General features: G+C 52.7%; 5 protein-coding genes across 5 annotated transcripts; 3 read left to right on the plus strand and 2 right to left on the minus strand.

The window, feature by feature from the left end:
* Positions 1 to 565: 565 nt before the first annotated feature.
* BDZ83DRAFT_621740 (Lecithin:cholesterol acyltransferase) lies at positions 566 to 3,277 on the minus strand. The gene has a single exon (XM_060508286.1). The coding sequence runs from the start codon at positions 2,789 to 2,791 to the stop codon at positions 773 to 775; it is 2,019 nt and encodes a 672-aa protein (XP_060364781.1). The 5' UTR covers positions 2,792 to 3,277; the 3' UTR covers positions 566 to 772.
* A 1,595-nt stretch (positions 3,278 to 4,872) lies between these two features.
* Positions 4,873 to 5,495, plus strand: BDZ83DRAFT_577978 (acetyltransferase; the record flags this gene model as incomplete). The annotated part of the gene is made up of 2 exons (XM_060505077.1): positions 4,873 to 5,052; positions 5,115 to 5,495. The coding sequence occupies 2 exons, from the start codon at positions 4,873 to 4,875 to the stop codon at positions 5,493 to 5,495; spliced, it is 561 nt and encodes a 186-aa protein (XP_060364782.1).
* A 471-nt stretch (positions 5,496 to 5,966) lies between these two features.
* On the minus strand, positions 5,967 to 7,535 carry BDZ83DRAFT_325626 (uncharacterized protein). Its single transcript, XM_060502391.1, has 4 exons — positions 7,175 to 7,535; positions 6,576 to 7,117; positions 6,257 to 6,515; positions 5,967 to 6,203 (listed from the first exon to the last, which is right to left on the minus strand). The coding sequence occupies exons 1-4, from the start codon at positions 7,200 to 7,202 to the stop codon at positions 6,118 to 6,120; spliced, it is 915 nt and encodes a 304-aa protein (XP_060364783.1). The 5' UTR covers positions 7,203 to 7,535; the 3' UTR covers positions 5,967 to 6,117.
* A 334-nt stretch (positions 7,536 to 7,869) lies between these two features.
* BDZ83DRAFT_651899 (WD40-repeat-containing domain protein) lies at positions 7,870 to 9,124 on the plus strand (the record flags this gene model as incomplete). The annotated part of the gene is made up of 2 exons (XM_060510490.1): positions 7,870 to 8,105; positions 8,170 to 9,124. 2 exons carry the CDS (start codon positions 7,870 to 7,872, stop codon positions 9,122 to 9,124), a joined length of 1,191 nt encoding a protein of 396 aa, XP_060364784.1.
* Positions 9,125 to 10,890: 1,766 nt separating this feature from the next.
* On the plus strand, positions 10,891 to 15,350 carry BDZ83DRAFT_752309 (armadillo-type protein; the record flags this gene model as incomplete). Its single annotated transcript, XM_060514179.1, has 8 exons — positions 10,891 to 11,778; positions 11,845 to 12,033; positions 12,084 to 12,549; positions 12,609 to 12,736; positions 12,786 to 13,445; positions 13,498 to 13,640; positions 13,692 to 14,293; positions 14,572 to 15,350. The coding sequence occupies 8 exons, from the start codon at positions 10,891 to 10,893 to the stop codon at positions 15,348 to 15,350; spliced, it is 3,855 nt and encodes a 1,284-aa protein (XP_060364785.1).
* Between the last annotated feature and the right edge of the window lie 3,707 nt (positions 15,351 to 19,057).

Here is a 19,057-nt window from a genome sequence, read left to right on the forward strand (position 1 = left end):
AGTGCTCGATACTCGGTGGGATGAAGATGAGGCCGGCTGGAGTTTCGACTCTTTGGGATTTGATACACCACATGGCTTGACAACAAGGTCCCCCTCTTCAGGTACCTAGTCGGGCCAGGGCAGCCTGCGTCCAGGCCCGAGCTGGATGAGGTAAGGACGTTCCACCCTTGAAGTACTGTACAGGCCCACTGACCGGCAGCGGCAGCGACAACACTGAGTCCTGGACGGGAGTTGGTTGGCGGCTGCCACGCAGTGAGGGGACTTTGTTTTTTTTTGGAGTGAAGGTGGGGGAAATGGGAAGAGGAGGGGGGGAATGGAGGGGTTGGGGACACCGATCTTCCACTGTAGTCGCTGCTCTGGTGACAGCGCAAACGTGCACCTGATCCCATGCCGCCTCAAGTTCTTGCATGCCCCTCCTTGCTCGTTGTTTCTCAATGGCGACTCGTGCCTGTGAAGAGAAACATTTGCGACCTTTCCGAATCAACGCCGAATAAGAGGCAGTAACAGCTCGAACTTCTTGGATTGCACAATACGATTTGTGGTCACCTGTCAAAGCCTCGCAGATTGATCATGTAAACAGTATACTGCGAGCTCTATGTGTAGTGTAGCGTATATCTCGTTCAATAATTACCTATTAAGACAGAAAGAATAAAGGAATGGAAACACAGAAATTCGTTAAGCAGGAGGGTATTGTATCCGTGTCGTAACCATCCCCAAATGCTCCAAATACTCTCAGTACCCTTGCGCCATATAACGCCTCTACTCGAACCGCTCATGAACTGTTGCCGACCAGTTTCTCCAAAGTCTCCTCCCAGGTGTCCTGCTCCTCATCGGGTCGTTGGCCATCGTCGTACACCTTGACCTTGTCGGCGTACTCCTTGATGTTGCTAGCGACATAGTCGGTAATCGTATTGCCCTTGCCCGCCGCGATCCTCAAGATGAGCTCGTTCAGATGTTGCCGCCCGAGAATATCCACATGGTCTGCCGTCTTGGGTCCTCCGCGGGGATTGAATCGCTCGGGTTCGTGCTCCATCTCGACAACCGTCACTTTGACACCGGCTGGGTTGTACCTCTTGAAGTTCCACCCGCGGTTACACATGTATCCCGTGCTGAGAAGATTCACTGTGCCGTCGCCCTCTCCCATGACGACACCATGATCCACCTCTCCCTGCGTGAGGGTTGTGTCGATTGTAATGTTCAGATTCGTGAGAGCCGGAGCGTCTGGTGATCGATAGTAGTAGCCTCGCTCCGTTGCCTTGCCTACGCCGTAGAAGCAGTAAATCTTGAGACTCGGTGCGAGGGGCAGACGTGTCTCCAGGGGGTTGATCCATTTGTTTGGGTCTTTTTCGTTTGCGTCGACCTCGGCTTGAGTGTGTGCTACACCATGGGAATAGGCACCCTTCACATTTCTTGAGTACCATTCCTCTGTCGTGTTGAAGAGGTAGTTCATGGCCGACTCGACCGTCAGATTCCGTTCTGGAGTTGTCCAATTCATGCCGCTGCGGAAATTGAGAAGAGAACCGTAAGAAAGTTCCTGGTCCGGCTTGTCATCAGGTGCCCATGTCGAATTGCCCCAAACAGCGTCTCCTCCAATGGGAAGCATGGAAGAAATGCCAGGCATTGCTCGGAAGAGCTGGGCTCTTTCGTCTTTGCTCAAAAACTTCTCGAGACCGTACACGGCAAATGCGTTGAGTTGGGCTGTGTCTCTCATCTCGCCTGACAAGACAGCTGTCAAGTCCTTGACAGCACCAAGCATGCAACCACTCACGTTGATCCAAGCTTCGACGTGCTGCTCGACCCAATCGTCGCCGCCTCGACCACCACTCTCGGATGCGACCCAATGGAAGAAATAGAAAAGAACTTGCCCTCCCATGCTGTGGGACACGAGAACAGCCTTCTTGCCCGAAAACGCATGCGCAGTTTCAATGTAAGACTTGAGCCTCGAAAAGTACTGATCGCGTGTCTCGAGGTTGGGGTACGCCAAACGCCAGTCGTACGCGGCGGTGAAGGAATTAGTCGGGTCGTAGCCTATCGATGCCAGATTCTCGAAAATCTTGTTCCAGATCCAGTAGCCGGTGATGAAGAAGTCGGTTGCGTCGAAGCCTTGGGCAGCTCGCAGCTTGATATGAGGAGGGTCAAGGCCGGTTTCCTGGTCCAGCATGATATGTTTCTTCCAGTTTTCCTTGTCGAGGACCAGCGCACGCATCATGCTCCAACTGCCCCAGAGGCGTTTTCGGAAATATTGGCGGGAGACATTCGCTGTGCCCCACGACTCGAGGCCTGTTGAGATGACGCCGGGAACCATGATCATGGGGTGATGGGCATGAAGACCCTCGGCGCGAGCCTGCAAACCTACGGAGAAGGCATCGTAGCTATCAACGAATTCTCGCTCGCCTTGCTTCACGGCCAGCCATGTTAGTTTCAGCCAGCTAGATGACGGACGCCCGTCAAAGACGACGCCTGAATTGTTACTGACCACAAGCTCCCGCATGTCCTTGACCAAGCCAGCTGGCAGAACATCGAAAAAGCTGTCCATACTAAGCTCTCCAAGCTCGGGGAAATCTATGAGGTCGTTGCTTTTCGCAAAGAAGCCGGCGGCTATGATTCCAAACAAACTTCCAAGTAAGAAGATGGCGCCATTCCGGCGTTTCCGTGTCTTGGGTTTAACATGGTGAACGACGTGAGCTACAGTCTCGGATTTCTCGGGGCTTTCGTCTCGAGGGGTCGAAGGTTCGCTGTCGACGTTGCCGTCGGGGGGGATGGCTCGACGCCTGAGAGTCGAGGAAGACATGGTCGCGGTCGCAAAGGGCTGCTGCCACCTGAAGATGCTAGTAGAGCGAAGTTAGCTCCTAAAGTTGACGTTTGTAACAGCCGAAGGAGGTCAGGCTATTCGATGGAAGTAAGGGCCAAGCGGTGCATACCTGAGCTTGGGATGAAGTGGAAGCAAGGAACGGTATCAACTGCGCCGTCCTCCTTGGGCGTGGCTTGGTACTTATTGGGAGGCACGTGGGCGAGTGGGCGATGGGACGTTGTGAGCTAAGCGGCGAGCAAGGGGGGGCGACTATGGCAGATCCAAAGCTAGGCAAAGCTTGTTTCGTGATTTGTCGGACAGACAGAGAGGGACGAATGTTGACAGGCAGCCCCGAGGCATGCGGGATTCAGGTGTGCTTGGCCGGGCAACAATAATAGCCAAGGAGTCCGGAGCTCGGGGGGGTGGGATGTTGGAGGCGGCCGAGGGACGAGCAAAAAAAGATGCATGAGCTGCTCGACTTCTCCGTGCGGCCCGACGTGACGTCAATCTCCGAGGGGGGCAGCGTCTTTTTTCAGCATGCTGTCCGCCAGAGAAGGTACTTGAATATTACGCATGTTTCTGTACGACTTCTATGTACCCTGCCTTGTCGCGAGTGCGCGCCGGCAGATGCACAGGCACCTTGCCGTAATGGGAGGCAGGGGGGTCCCACTGGATGAGGGCATCGGTTTCCATCCTTACCTGAGTACTAAGTATCCGTAATGCTTCATGTACTATGTACGTATCTCATGGGTCTGGACATATTTTGCTATTTGACGATGCTTGTCACGCAGAAATGTTCCGAAATCGGTCAAGTTCTCTTCCTCCCTCTCCTGGTCTAGGTAACCGGAAAGAAGTAATGGGACGTGAAGCAGACCCTGACAAGCAACCCAAGGGAATCGACTTGCATGTGATGGACTTTGGATGAACCTCATTGCATGAACGCAAACAAGAATTTCAACTTGGCAGACTTCACCGGGCAATTATCTCGCCTTGAACAAGACAAAAAGTAAATGCTGCCTACTGTGTACCTACCTACCTACCTACCTACCTACCTACCTAGCTAGCTAGCGACCTTGTCATGGCCTTCTCTCAACTCCCTGGAATATCCAAGTTTGACAACCCTCACATACACCATCTAGCTGACGCTGGCAAGCGTGAAGCGCCGCCATCTCTGGCTTCACCCTAAGGTAATGCACCACACCTTACCACGTGCTTACCTCACCTGGTAGATACCTCACCTCTCCGCGAAATCGAGTTCCCAAAATTCAAGTAGGTCGTATTGAGATGAGTTTTCTTGGGTGTCTGCTTAAGCCATTCTAGGTACCCAATGAGATGACTGTCGAGGTAGCACGAGGGCGGCCGTTTGACATGTGACAGTGAAGGAAATTCACGGCGTTTGACTGGAAAGGGAATCTCACTGCCCTGAGCCTTGAGGACAACAGGCCGCCCGTCGGTAGACCCCACTAAATGGCCTTGCCTGCCCGCAAAACTGCCCTGACCTCCGAATCCGACAGGGACGATGGGCGAAGATGGTGGGCCCCCCGGGCGGGGCCTACCTTACCGTACTGCAGTTGGTAGGACACTGAACACCGCACGGTCTGAGCGGAGCTGACTGACCTGCAGCACCGCAGCCAGAACAACTCGACTCAGTTTTAGGTATCGAATGCAGCATCCCCCGACTCCGACTCCGACTACGCCCTTCAATTTGCACCTGCAAACGCACATCTCACGATCCTGGTTTGGGCGTTTTGCACCCGTCCTTGTCTCATAACCACCAGCCGCGGCAGAGCCGCGTCTCTCTATCTTTTGCATTCTCGTCTTCCTCTACAGCAAACCGCGCGTCACATTGCGACACCCGGCTATTTGCTCTCACTTTCTCTCATCGCCTCGCCTCGGATCTCAAGACTTCACTTCTTGCTTCTTCCTTGCGCGCCATACAGATTGTCATGCCTTGAGACCATTCCACGTGCCGGTATAGGCTTGTGCGGAACCTCTCATAACGAATCTCACATCTTTGATTTTACATCATATCTTGCCTACGAAGTCCGGCCTGAAGCAGATATACCCCACGAGACAGCAACATGGACGTTTCCAAGGTCACCCATCTCCCCGCGGATCTGCAGTACATCCAGTACGAGCACGGTCTCGAAGCGAAATACCTTCCAGCTATACGCTCTCTGATCGCAAAGGACTTGAGTGAGCCATACAGCATATATGTCTACCGATATTTTCTATACCAGTGGGGCCACTTGTGCTTCATGGTGCGTTACCTTTCTCTCAACCCCCTTTTGTATGTCATCGCCGTTGCTTACTTCGGCCACAGACCTTGGACCCCGCCGACGGGTCTCTCATTGGTGTCATCATTTGCAAGCTGGAAGTGCACTCGTCTCACTCGCCGCCAACGCGCCGGGGCTACATCGCTATGCTCGCCGTGGCCTCACCATACCGCGGTAAAGGCATTGCAACGGCACTCGTGAAGAGGGCCATAGATGCCATGGCCCAACGAAACGCGGATGAGGTGGTACTGGAAACGGAAGAAACCAACACGCAAGCCATGCGTCTGTACGAGCGTCTTGGGTTCTTGCGTTCCAAGAAACTTCACAGGTATTACCTCAACGGCAATAGCGCCTACAGGCTGGTGCTGCTGCTCAAACCTATCGACCCGGATGCCGCGTTTGATGATTCGGATGGCCAGTCTCCCTGACTAGGGGAGTATGGGGAAGATCTGCTTCTCAAGTCAAAAAGAATGCTTGATAACACGTGCGGCGTTATTTGACAATAACCGCCTTGACCGGTTCATACAAACACGGAAGCATCAGATTAGGGTTACATAAGAGCTGGCAGAACATCACCGTTGACTTAGAACGGGACATTGCGTGGGTTAAAACGTTGGCATCATTAGGGGCATTGGTACCGGACTTGGTGGTTTATTGCGTCGTCGATTCTGATAGATGGTTGAGCGGTGTACAAAGGTACAGAGGCATTTTTGGCAGGGTGCATGGTGCAATCCGTATTCACACATAACGAACGCATGGGCTCGTGGCAGTACTCCACATGTACGGCTTATCAGAAGTACATACCGAATCTCATGTACATCAGAGGAGCAAAGATGAGCTGGAGTCCGTCCTCTCAGCCATGGTGACAATCGGCGATTCTTTCCGCCCCTTTCTTTGGACCGGTCCAGCTGGCTTTCTTTTCTCACTCCCGACAGCATTCAATCGCTGAGATAAGTACTGGGCCTACAGCTGCAAGGCATTGCATCATCAAGTGAACCATATACAACCTCCTCTCGGGAAGTGGAAAACCACAGGGCCGATGACTACCTACTAGGATAGCACATCCCTAGAACTGTAAATCGAGGCCTTCAAACCCCAATGATTGCCGGAAGCAATACCGAGATATGTAAACGCATCTTGGGCGTGTCAGACCGCAATCCTTTTTCCGCGATGGAAGGCTTCTACGAACCTGGCTTATAGTAGATAGGACGCCCCATAGCCTCAACGAGCTTGAGCTCCCTCAGCCGACGCAAGACGCGGGTGACATCTGCCATGTCACTGAAGTCGGCCGTGTAAACGCATACAATCCGGTCTTTTCGACCGGTGGGGTCCGTATACGGATTCCAAGGGGCAACTTTTGCGGCAATGCCTAGTTCGTTATTCGCTGTGGCCCTTGCTATGACGTTCCAGACTTCGTTGACATCCTTGGGCTGACAGAAGAGCATCCACTGTTTGACGAGAATCAGCCGTCATATGCAGTACACTTAGGCCATGTTGAGAGCACTTGCCTTGCCGGCTTTGATCTTACACATGTGCGCGAGGCCCATGATATCTCGGGTGGCATCTTCTTGTTCTTGCCTCAGCAATTTTGCCTGTACTGTCTTGGATTTGTTGGTCTTCTCCAGGCCTTGCTTGTAGTTGAGGAGGATATCTAATCTCTCCGAACCCCCCTCGATAAGAGTATCGAGTCGTGAGCCCTCTTCTCCGGGTGCTTCGTCCTCGTTGCCTCTGCTCCGCTGATTCTGGGCATTGAACCTGTCCTTCCTGCGGATGTACGGATTGCATACGAAAATCCACGGGAGTCGCTCGCTGTGCTCCGTCGTCTCGGGAGGGAGACGATCCAGGAAGTCATTGACGGTCTCCGTCAATTGCCACGCGTAAGGAACACCGGCGTATGGGTTGTGGAGTTTGGTGCTGTCGAGAGGCTCCTTTTTGACGTTTCTGTCCATCACCGAGATGGAGGCCGCCGCCGCATCCCTCTCTTCCCACCACCGAGAAACGTCAAATGACGTAACCCGAGACTCTAGGCCGGCGACAATCTCATCGTCCCCTGAGCGCGATTTAGTTCTTTTTGTCCAATGTCAATTGGGCTCATAAGGACGCAAACCGTAGAAGTCGGACTCATCAGAGTCCATTTTGCCTAACGCAAACTCTCGAAAACTCTAGGACACACAGGGAGCAGTGCTCGGAGGTTATGGAGAAGAATGGAAGTGCCTTGTCTAGCTGTGAAGAAAGTGCGGTGAACGATTCCAGGTTGTTGTTTCGGAGCAGAAAAAGAAAGCACCACCCCAGTAAAGAATAATGACCATGGGCTGTTGTAAAACAAGTACCTTAGTATCGACTGTCTGAAGGCAACGTCATCCTCTCATGTATAGGTGCGGGCGGGGAGTAACGTGTTGATAAAGTTTGAATCTATTGAATTGAAGGAACAAGGGGATGCTACAGATACCCCGTCGTTTTTGGAAAGGATTGCAACTCCCGAACCGATTAGCGGCTGTCAATCCCGGGGTCGGGGGTTGCGGGATCCTCCCGCCTGCGCCGGGGCCGATAACCCTCCCGGAAGTCTTTGGCGAGTGCAGAACCCAAGCACCGCACGTCAAATCTCGAATTCGACTTCCCCCACACGCCTTCCCCGGACTCCAAACTACCCAGACATTCCATTATCAAAAACCCGAGACGAGACAGCATACTCAGTGAGACACCCCGCATCTAGCAGCATCTTCATCAAACACTCCAAAGCTGGGTGATTGGTAGTTTTTCTTTTCGGCCCCAAAAGAGAAGACAGCCCTCACACAATCCACAATGGGTGACTCAGCCCCGACCATTACCTCAAAGCAGTCATTCATACTCGACTTGCCCCCAAGCTGCATAGAGTTCTGCTCAAGCCACCCGTCTTATTTCGTAGTCGGCACCTACAACTTGGTCAAGGAAGAGGAGGCAACGACCGAGTCTTCAGAGAACGCAGATGTTGCTGTTCCCAAGAAACCTCAGAACCGAAACGGTAGCTTGATTGTATATCGGCTCATAGACGGCCTTGTGTAAGTCTGCCGCTTGCGCACAAGGATAATTGTCTTCTTTCCTCTTTGACTCACTCGTTTATAGGCAACATGTGCAAACCCTCTTGCATCCTTCAGCGATTCTTGACCTGCACTTCTGCCCATCGTCAGGGCGGCAGGACATCCTGGCTGTAGTTTCGAGCACGGGAACACTTTCCATCTTCAAGTTGGCCCCGGGCACCGACGACGCAGAGCCGTTGAAGCATTTGGCGACGAGCAGAATCTATGATGTCCCTGAAGGCGTTCTCTTCCTCTCTGGGGTCTGGGACCCGAACCATGCCGCCTCTCTCGCACTGACAACCTCGTCCGGTGAGGTACGTATTGTGAGGCTCGACGATTCCTGGGCGATTGTGGACAAAGACGACTCAGAGGCTGTTATCACGCATTCTCTCGAGGCCTGGACAGTCGCTTTCTCGCCACCCGACCAAGCCACACCATTCATTCTCTATTCCGGAGGAGACGACTCGGCTTTGCGCTACGCATCGTGTTCTCGCAATGATGATGCGGATATCGAGGCTCTATATGCGCCCCTTAACATCCCCGGCCATGGTGCCGGCGTGACGGCTATCCTCCCCATACCACTCACTCTTGCAGACAACTCAAGACTACTAGTCACGGGTAGTTATGACGACACAATAAGATTGTTTTCCGTACAACCGCCGCACGAGACGTACGGCATGCGGAAGGTCAACTGTCACGCAGAGAAGAACCTAGGAGGGGGTGTGTGGAGGCTCAAGTTGATCGACATGAAGAGCAGTGCCGGCCGATGCCGCCTGCGCGTTCTGGCATCATGCATGCATGCTGGTGCCAGAGTTGTCGAACTCGAGGGCCCACTGAGCGGCGAAGACTGGGCCGTGACTGTCCTGGCCCAGTTTGAGGAACACAAGAGTATGAACTACGGCAGCGACTTTGTACCTGCCTCGGGAAGCAAGCGTCTTGAGTGTGTAACGACGAGCTTCTACGACAAGCTCTTGTGCCTATGGGAGGTAGAGCTAGCCTAGGCGAAGGTGGAAGACTGCAAAGCAGGCAGAAGCCACCATTGCAATAAGCAAGTCAATACAATTCCATTGTTTTGATCAGAGCAATGGGCTGGACTAGCAAATGCCATAGGAATATGGACAGCCTGGCTATAATGCCTTGTCTTTCTTCCAACGCCATTTGCCGGCTTTGTGTATGTCTAGGAAAACCAAGGGAATGGTATTTGTGCTTAAGGTCAAGTGCCTTAGACAAGTGCTTGGCCGAGTTGAAGAGAGAACTTGACCAGAATTTCCATGCAAACTTGCAGAGTAAGCCCAATGTGATTTCCGATGAGGTGGTTCCATCGTTGAAGCAACTTGCGCAGTCTGTAAACAGACGTATCAGATACTGCATTACGGCGTCAAGGGGTCCTCATGCATCTTTTCCCGCAATTGGATGACGGCCAATTCTTGGAAACGTGGGGAGAGATATTCAATTGCCAGACGGCGGGGTATGTCCCTGGACAGGCATGCATATACCAAGGCTACGTTAGCTACCCGGAAACATGGCAAGGTACCTTATGAAGATGCCGAAATTAAACAATATAGATTCACGAGAACGCATCTGCCTAGGCGAGGTGATGTGAGTTGAAGTGGGGTGACAGGTTCTCTCCGCATTTCCTATGTTTTCGTCCAACTCACAACACATGGGTACTTGTGACATGGGACTTGAAGATAATCGGGGGCCATCTAGAATTTGGTATTTTACTTGATATTGGAGAGATGGATGATGCAAAATATTGACCGTCCTGTGTGCATCACAACGTGTGGTCTCCTGATTTATTGCCTGCTTTCAAGTCGGTCAGGTAAAGGCCCAAGGCAGGGTAAGACAAGGGTTTCATTGCGTTAGGTAAGTCAGGTACAGATACCTGGGACCTGTGAGGTGAGTCTGAGATGGCCCAGCCCCAGGTACACGGTCAGCCCCCCCCCCCCCCCGGCCCGAACAGCACAGCACCGGGGACAGCGCATCACAGCAGCAGCAGGGCACCCGATAGCAACCACATGGAACCTCGCCCTGCGGAGGGCGGGACCGCTGAGCGCGTCGGACCTGAGGTACCTGGAGCGTGGGCGTGGGTCACCTCACCACCTGCCTGCCTTAACGCCGCGACAATTCCCACCTTTTAGCTTGACTTCCTGTCCGCCTCTGACGATGCAATTCAATATTGCTTCTTGCTGCTGCTGTTGCTAGTCTTCGGCCTCGACCTCTGTCACAGCTGCTACACGGGCACCATTTCCGCAAAGCTCTCAAGATCGACACTCGCTTTTGCATCTGCGTACCTTACCTTATCCAATCCCAGTCTAATCTCTCTGCTTCCTTCACTACTACCCCCCGACAAACTTTCCGCTGCTCAGCTTTGTCTTGCATATCCTTCCCGCACTCGACACCGCATCAAGGTCAGAACAAACGACCTTGATAATTCTTGACCAAGACCTTGTGGCAGGTGCATAGCTTCTGGTACGTCCTTGCATCTCGGCATATACATGCTCTGTATTACACCTTCCCGTGCAGTCTTGTCTTTTTCTCTCTCTTCTTTCTCACTCGATGGCAGCCGTGGCTAACTCTAATCTCGACTTCTTGGGCAGCATTCCTCACCGAGCTTGCACTCCGATCTTTCCTCCTACCTGCCCCTCTCGCCGTCGAGTTCCCTCGAGTCCACCCCCGACGAATGAACCAGCATTAAGTCACCTGCTGGCCAAGCAGCTTCCATAGCTGGACACTTCGCGGTGTATTGCGACCGACAGAACCTATCATGGACGGCCGGACGCCCAATGGCACAGCCGGCATGGCTCAGAACGCTACTTCTACCAACGGCGGAAACACCGACATCATCTCCCAGATCCACCAGGCCCTCGAGGTCATACACAGTCCTTACTCCTCCAACGAGTCCCGCCGAGACGCACAGCTTTTCCTCGAGAACATTAAGGGCATAGACGAGGCCCCCTTCCACGGATTCACCCTCGCATCCAACAAGTCGCAGTCCCCTGTCGTGCGCCACTATGCCCTGTCTCTGCTCGAACACGCAATCAAGCAGAAATGGGCCGAATACAACGAGCAGCAGTCTACCATGCTGCGCGAATGGGTTATGGAGCTTTGCCGCACCTTGTCAAAGGAAGACCCGCTATACATTAGGAACAAGACGGCTCAGCTGTGGGTAGAAGTCGCAAAAAGATGCTGGGGCGCCGAGTGGATGGATATGGACGAGCTCTTGGTACGGATTTGGCAGATACCTGATTCTCCTGTCCACAAAGAGCTCGTTCTTTTCGTGCTTGAGACCCTGTCCGACGAGGTCTTCAATGGCGACGACGCTGTTGTTGCCATGCGCGAAGGCGTCCTCAGCAGAAGCTGCGTCGAAGTCTTTACCCCAGCTTCGGTTCTCAGAGAGGCATTCCCCAACAGAGTTGCAGGCCCCGAAGTGCGCTCTGGGGAAGAAGGTTGGCTAAGCAGGGTATCCGAGTTCCTCAGTCAATGTCTCGACGGTGACGCACCAAACAACGACCAAATCCGCTCTTGCGCCGTGAAGTCCTTGACTGTGTTCTATTCCCTCATGCCATGGGCCATCCCAAAGTCTGTTGCCGTCGCAAATTGCGTCCCAGTCATGTGCAGGGCTCTTGCAACTCCCGAGGTGTCCATCCAAAAGGTACCAAGCAGACCGCCTTGTGCTCGTTCCGCTGATGAAAAGGGGCCAAAAGCTAACATCGACTAGGCCTCGCTCGAAGCTCTGCACGCGCTCTACTCCCGTTCCAATTTCTCAGAACAAGAGTTTAAGGACCTTGTCGCGCCCATGTATGATGCTAGCCAAGTAGACCTCATGAAGAGGCTCTTTGAGTGGTCTGCTGTGGATGTGGAGGACATTGACGAGGACAAATACCAATTCGGCAAAAAGTTTTCAGAGGTGTGTCTTTCATGGTGTAGAAAGTGTGCGAAGTTACTAATTGCTAGTAGATGCTGTCTCTTCTCGGCAACTACCTCGACCGGCGGTTCTCTGCCATATCGACAAACTCGGATGTCAGCGGTTTCCTCAACCTGCTATTACTTACCGTTCAGAGCCAGAGTCTCATCATCGCGATTCCAGTCTTGGCAACCTGGACACGCCTCCTCAACAACAGGCTGATTGGACAGAGCCCAGCCAACAGTCATCTCGTTGGTCCTCTTCTTGAAGTGTGCGGCTCTCGCTTGATACGCTACGAGAACTTGCCCGAAGATACCCAAGACCAGACCTTTATGTTCCTCATGGAGGATACTGATACCGTTCCCGAGCGTCACGCGTTTCTCGGCAACTACCGAAGATACAGCACTCAAGTCATTGAGACCATCGTACAGCTCAAGCTATCAGACGCAGTATACCACGTTCTCGGTCAGGCGGAACACGTTCTGCAACATCTGTATGACGAGAGCCCGCCAATGGATGGTGAGTTGACAGATATATGTCTTGAGCGAAGGCCAAAGATTAAAAGCTGACCTTTTTAGTCGCAACGTATTTCAAACACTCTATGCCTGTTCTTCGTGTCGATGCTCAGTTCACAGTCATCGAGGCCGCACTCAAAGGCTACATGAAATGGAGAGCAAGCACCACCCAGCAAAGCTTACCAGACTACGTAGGTGAAGGAGGCTCTTGTATTCGAATCAATGCTAACCTATTTGCAGGAGCAACAGCGCGCTGCACTAGAGAGGGATTTGGAGTCGTGGTGTACCAAACTTCTCGAGATGAAGTTCGAGGATCCTCTGATTCGAAAGAGAGTTTTACAGCTGTTGGTCGCGTTCTCAACAACTGCACTTGACAAGAACCCAGGCTTCATGCTCAAGGTTCTCGAGCACATTTTGATGACCTGGCCGGCGCCCCAGCCGGAACATCGTGCTTTCAATGAAGCGATCAAGGACTTCCAGTCTGAAAGCATGGTAGAGTTGCAGAGGCTAGCCTCCAAGGTTCCTGACCACTTGCTCGCGGTTTATGACCAAATCGAGGCAAAGGTTAACGACATGATCTCGTCTGGTACTCTGGATGAGAAACGCCAGATTGCCTATCAAAGCTTCCTTTTCATCATCATCCACCGAGCATCCAACATCGATCCGGCCAAACAGGTTGAACGACTCCAGCAATTCATTAAGCCTGTCACATCCTCATGGCAGAATCAAGAGCTGAAGAACGCATTGTCATCGTACTCTGGCTTTTGTGAATTGATGGCCTTGGACAAGGCGAAGAGGTACCTGATGAGCCATCGCGTACATGAAGTCAAGGAATGGGGTTCTTGCGAGTTGGACGCGGAGGGTTTGGCTCTGCAGGCCGAATTGGAGGAAAGGCAAAAAGTTGGTAGAGCCTGGACACATCCATGGTGGTGGTATGCTTACTTGTCTACAGATGTTGCCGCTCCGCCCTACCAAATCTTTCTTATCATTCTCTGTCGAGAAGCTTGAGAAGACTTCAACGCCATTCCAAATCTCGTACCAGCTGTGGAATGATAGCTTTCCGCTGATTCTTCCGGACCTTTTGCAGTTCCTCAGGTATGCCCCGCGTAATCGCTTGTGGTGTCCGTCGACTGACAAGCTTTTCAGCCATGCCCACGCCTCGCACAACCCGGACAACTGGACAGAACTGCCCAACGAGATGAAGTCTGTTGTTGGCAATGTGCTGAGCGACCGTTTCTGGCAAGCAGGCATTTCGGAGGGCAGCAAAGATGAGTTCTATGCAAGGGTCATGGATAAAAAGAACACACTCGAAGGCCTTGCTTCGACAATCCGCGGAACCGTGAGGTTTGTTAGGGAAACTTGCTACGCGATCATCTATTGCATGAGTCGTTTGGAGATGCAGTTCTACGGCTTCAGCGAGCTGCCCGGTCCGCTTGCCCAAGCACTCTTCCAAAACTCATTCCATCTGTCAGCACATCAGCAAATTAACCTGCTCAACCTCGTCAGGTATCTTGTGGATGATTGTCCTCTCGAGCAGCGAGAGCATTTCCTACCTCCGCTTTTGGCAGCCTGTTTCCAGCAAATGGACGCCAAGATCAATGCCGAATGGGAGAACTTGGAACGCCAGCAGGCGATACAGGCAGCTGCCGATGCTCTGACTGAGGAAATGAAGTCAGAGAGTATCTTGCGCCAAGTCACCTACACTGCAGTCATTATGGTGGCGGATTTCTTGGACCCTACGAAAAGGAGTAAGTGATTTTTTCTTCTTCCTTCTTCCCAGACTTGATCCTCGCCCACCTCCTCTATCTTCCTCGGTTAGATTGTCGCAGTCTCCCTCCGACCTTTCGCTTCTCCAGGATCCCTTTGAGTCGCTCTGTAGTAGACTACCTGTCCGCTACCCCGCTCCTCATCCTCGTCATTTCCCAGTGTGCCTCGGCTGAGAGCAGATGCTGGTGGGGATGGCAGTGCTGATTCAAGGACTTGGAGAGATGGTATACATGGCGAATAAGCTGACATGGACATCTAGACCCCCCGCCTTTGAGATCTCAGAACGGTCAAGAGCAACCACGGAAGTATCCATCACTTAGGAAGTTTTGCCTGATGCAGTCGACCGTAGTTGAGCCACTGCTCCTCTTCTGCACACACGCCATCCGCATGCGAGACACTCGTTGCTGCAGCATAATTCTGCGAGTGTTCCGTTCCATCGTTCCAGATTTCACCGTGGCTGAGCCACTGTCGCCGAAATCTTTGCCCCAAGATGGTAGTGAGGCGGCACCGTCCAGCAGGGACCCTTACCTTGATACCACGCCAGTATCTGCGGAAGCAGCTACTGCCATCAGGGAATACATAGCCTCGGACGTGCTCCGGGCTTGTATCACCTCCTTCCATGAGCCCTACTTTGTAGATCTACAAAAGGACTTGGCATCTCTGATCGCCGCCATAGTGGTTTACTATAGCCCTGTCACGAGCACCCCGCGCGACATCCTCATGTCTCTGCCCAACATCAGGCAAGCAGATCTTGACAGACTCAATGACTTTGTGGCCAAGCCAGCCTCACACACACGGCAACAGAGAGCACTTGTGCTTGACCTGCTCAAGGACCTCAAAGGAGTCAGTATTGCCGAGATGGGAAAGCTCCCCAAGAACAGTGGCTTTGGGCGCAGCAAGAGGTCAAATCGTAGCAAGATGGCTCAGGAGTTCATGACACCGGCCAACGAGTCGAGAACACGGGGCGGTGGGGTTGCTGAAGGGGGGCGTGCCACACCAGATGCCTTGGAGGGAGTGGCCGGCCTTTTTGAGGGCTGAGAAAGCACCAGGAACCTACCTTGAGGATGGAAACGCACCATTGTGTGGCATTGGCTATGTGCGAATTTTTGGCCCGCCTCGACCCGACCCTCTGGCTAGCAGTTGAAGGATGGGCGTCCAACGATCTGGCGGAGTCGAGAGTGGCTGGATGGATTTTGAGTTGGGCTTAGAATACCGCCTGGACTGGATAACTGGGAAGAAAAAAAGAGTACCTATAGACATGTCATGGGCTGATTGGAAGGACTAGGATTCCAGCCATGCTTTGGAGGATTGAAAAGATACCAGGTTTTCCCCAAGAACCGCAGTCTTGCTTCCCCTCGCTTTAGGGTTTGCCATGCCGTTGAGCTGATAACATTAACAGTTACGGATACAGCAACGGTGAGACTACAATGATCCAGATCGAAAAGTGACGCACGTCAACATACAACGTGCTTGCCTGGAGACTAACAGGCAGGCTGGCAGCATCTGTTCAGGCCTTCCTAGAGCAGAAAAGCCCGTCATGGCGTACATTTGACAGCGTCGGGAGTTGAGATGGTCGGGTGGGATGCGGCTGCAGTGCTGCAGTGCTGCAGGCGGTCGTATGTAGTCCGCAAGCATTTCCAAACTGAGATAGCTTCTCATCCCGGGATCCGGAAGAAGAGCGGACCCTCTCCCTCCCCCCGTCCTCCCCTCCCTCTCCCACGCAGGACTGGGCGAGTTTTTGACTAGGACTTGGGTATCGAGGTCGATTCGTCCAAGGGCTACCGGTAGAAGACTGGACGGGGAGACCCCCCGGGGCGAATGTTCATCGCTGCACGACCGATTCGTAACTTTTGGGCGACAGATGTACCTGTGATTGAAGCCCCGAGAACATGGTTTGAACGAGAAAAAGATCCCGTCGTCTAAACTAGGAGGTGAATAGTAGGTGCATTTGCCCATCTCTGCTATTAACCTTACCACGCTTACTTTGTTTGTGTGTATCCGCAGCCGGGACTTCGGGACGGGGATTCAAAGGGCAACGAAGATCCGTAGAGACAGGGACCCCAAGGGGCCCAGGACCAGGGCCGTGGCTGTTGAGGAGCAGCGAGAGGAGCGGGCGGGTAACCCGACGATCAACCTCGGCGATCGCATAGCATCACATTGCATCAAATCTAGAGTTGGCGCTACACGGCCGTTTTTTTTTTTGTTGTTCTCTTTCTTGCTTTGCGTCCCCTGTCCTGGAGGTAGTTGGGTCGTTCTTGTTTATTTTTCATTTAATTTTTTTTTAAAGGAGAGGGAGGGGGCTTTGGGAACATTTGCACGCATAAAGCTGTATGACGGTGGGGTTCGTCGAATCATTGGTATTATTCCAGGAACCACATTGTCGTCAATGAGAAACGGCGGCGGGAAGACAAGATTTCTTGATCTCGGAGGGATTCCGCGCCCCTCTCTGCGTGGAATGGTGTCCCTGACCCTGCAAGTAGATGGAAGAAGCCGAGGCGATACAAGTCATCATCATCATCACCCTATGGATATGAGCAACCTCCATTTATACACTAACCTACCATGTTCGTTAATTAATTTCTAGGCACGCCAGGTCACCACGTGTTCATCAGGAGAGGGCGGGGGGTGGGAAAGGAATTGTCTCGGTTTCCCTGAAATCCCTCCTCTGCCTGTCTTCGGCCGAGGCATTGAAGAGATGAAGTTGTGAGACGAGGAGGGGAAAATGATTCATCGGCACTGGCTCGCCACACACACTCTCTCTCCGTCCCGCCTCCAGCCCCGGCGGCTAGATCTACCATCAATCTGTTTGGAACCCTACTTCCATTTGCCATGGCTGAGCTGAACCCGGCATTTCGTTGTTCGTGTGTTGTGTGGTTTGTATAAGCCTCGGCAAGAGAGAGAGCGTCGCGGAGCTCCGGGGAGGAGAAGCAAGTAGTTCATGTTGTTTCTGTCCCATCGATTTGGGTCCAAACCTTGAAGTTTGGGGGAGGGGGTGGGAAGGGATCTACCCCGTAAGCCCACCCACAACATGGTATCCGTAGATGGTAGATCGGCGGCGGCATACGGCATACACGGATACAGGCATTGAGGGTTGGGGGCGATGGTGTTTTACAAAACGAGAAACGTAGCCTTGTCTTGTAATATGTTTGTGTGTACCATACCGTCGGCTTTTCGTTGCTGTATGCAGTAACACACGCCCGATGCCCGGAGCCGTATTGGCGGGTCTAACTCTGGGTAGACCACCGATGCGTTTCGGGGCGCTCTTCCCCATAGGAAGAGGTGACAAATAACCTCATTGAGAAGACATCCCTTGTTATTTCATTGCGGATTTGGGTACACAAGCCGGTGTGCGAGAAATGTAATGAGCTAGAGGGAGTAATCTGAGTAGCCGCGCCGTGGCACTTCTAGGGAAGATACCAGGATAGTAGAGGAAAACGGTCAAAGGCCCGAGTAAGTGTGCGAGAATGCGAGGGACTCTGGAAAAGTCCAACGGCGTGTTCTAGAGTTCCCGTCTCCCGATAGACGGGGTTTGAAGAGTCTCGTACGGCATAATAGATTCATGGGACGAAGCACGACCTAGGGCTGTACCGGTAGTAAGTAGCAAACTTTGGAAGAAGCACTGAACCACTCGGCCGATGGAGCTGTTTCTTCAATGAGACTGTGATATGGCAAAGTCCCATCTAACATTTAACGCTCATTGCGTCTTGACTTTGTAGATTACCTCATCCCTCGCTGTCGTCAATCGACCCTGAGTTTATTTACCTTGGCAAAGCAAGGTTCCCGTGTTTTCCGGCTAGCCAGCCTGACCGTGAACTCAAACGACGACGAGCGTACAAAGTAGGCTTGATCAGCGGCTTTCGCGAAGTTGAGGCAAAAGCGAGGAATCTATTGCACACGCCGGCGAGGAGTATGGCCTGCCACCTCATCGATTGTCTATGCGTGATTGACGAAGAGATGCCCCGAGAGACGACGGTATTTTGCCGGCCTGGAAAGACAGGCGCGGCCCGTGCAACATGAAATCCCGGAGCCGCGAGTAAGATAAGTGGGATGACTTGCTTAAACTCAAGATTTGTTATTCGAGTGAGTTCTTGGATAATCCAGCTTACACCCGCAACGGATAGACTTTCCTGTGATTGGGGATGTCTTGTGCTACTGCTGTCAAGCCCCTCTTGACGGTTCATTAGATGTACGAAGTAGATGCCATGTATCTCTGGCACGTATACACTGTACGAGACGTGGTATGCGTGGTATCCGTCGAGCTTGGTACGCAGCAGCCGTTGGCTGTCCTTTGTCACTGTGTACATCCATGGATACTAAAGTCGCACCACGCACGAAAAGTTGTGACTCCACAATCGGAGAGGAGGTTGGGACCTTGTCATAAATGACTGGTAACATGCAGCCCACCTTTGCCATCTCCTAATGCGTGAGCCCAGGCCAGGGTTCTGGAGCCGAATCGAGGATGTATTTTCTCACATCTCTGTGCCTCTCCAGTGTGGACTTGGATGTATCGGGTGGTGGTGTGGGTGTGCTAGGTATGAGTGGTAGGCCCCGTGGTCCCGTCAGAACGATATCTGGAGATCTGAGAGAAGCAGCACGGTTCGCTGTGATCGACCGACCATGCCTGGCTATTCCCGGAGACCGTGAAGATAGTCGAGGGGCCTTGGGGGCCTAGGCTGGCTGCGGAAGCTTGCGATTCTGGGCCTTTTGTTTGACTTTTTCCCAGCCTGGCCTGACGAACGTGTTTA

Source organism: Colletotrichum acutatum, assembly GCF_030867785.1.
Source record: "Colletotrichum acutatum strain CBS 112980 chromosome Unknown BDZ83scaffold_48, whole genome shotgun sequence".
NCBI lineage: Eukaryota > Fungi > Ascomycota > Sordariomycetes > Glomerellales > Glomerellaceae > Colletotrichum > Colletotrichum acutatum.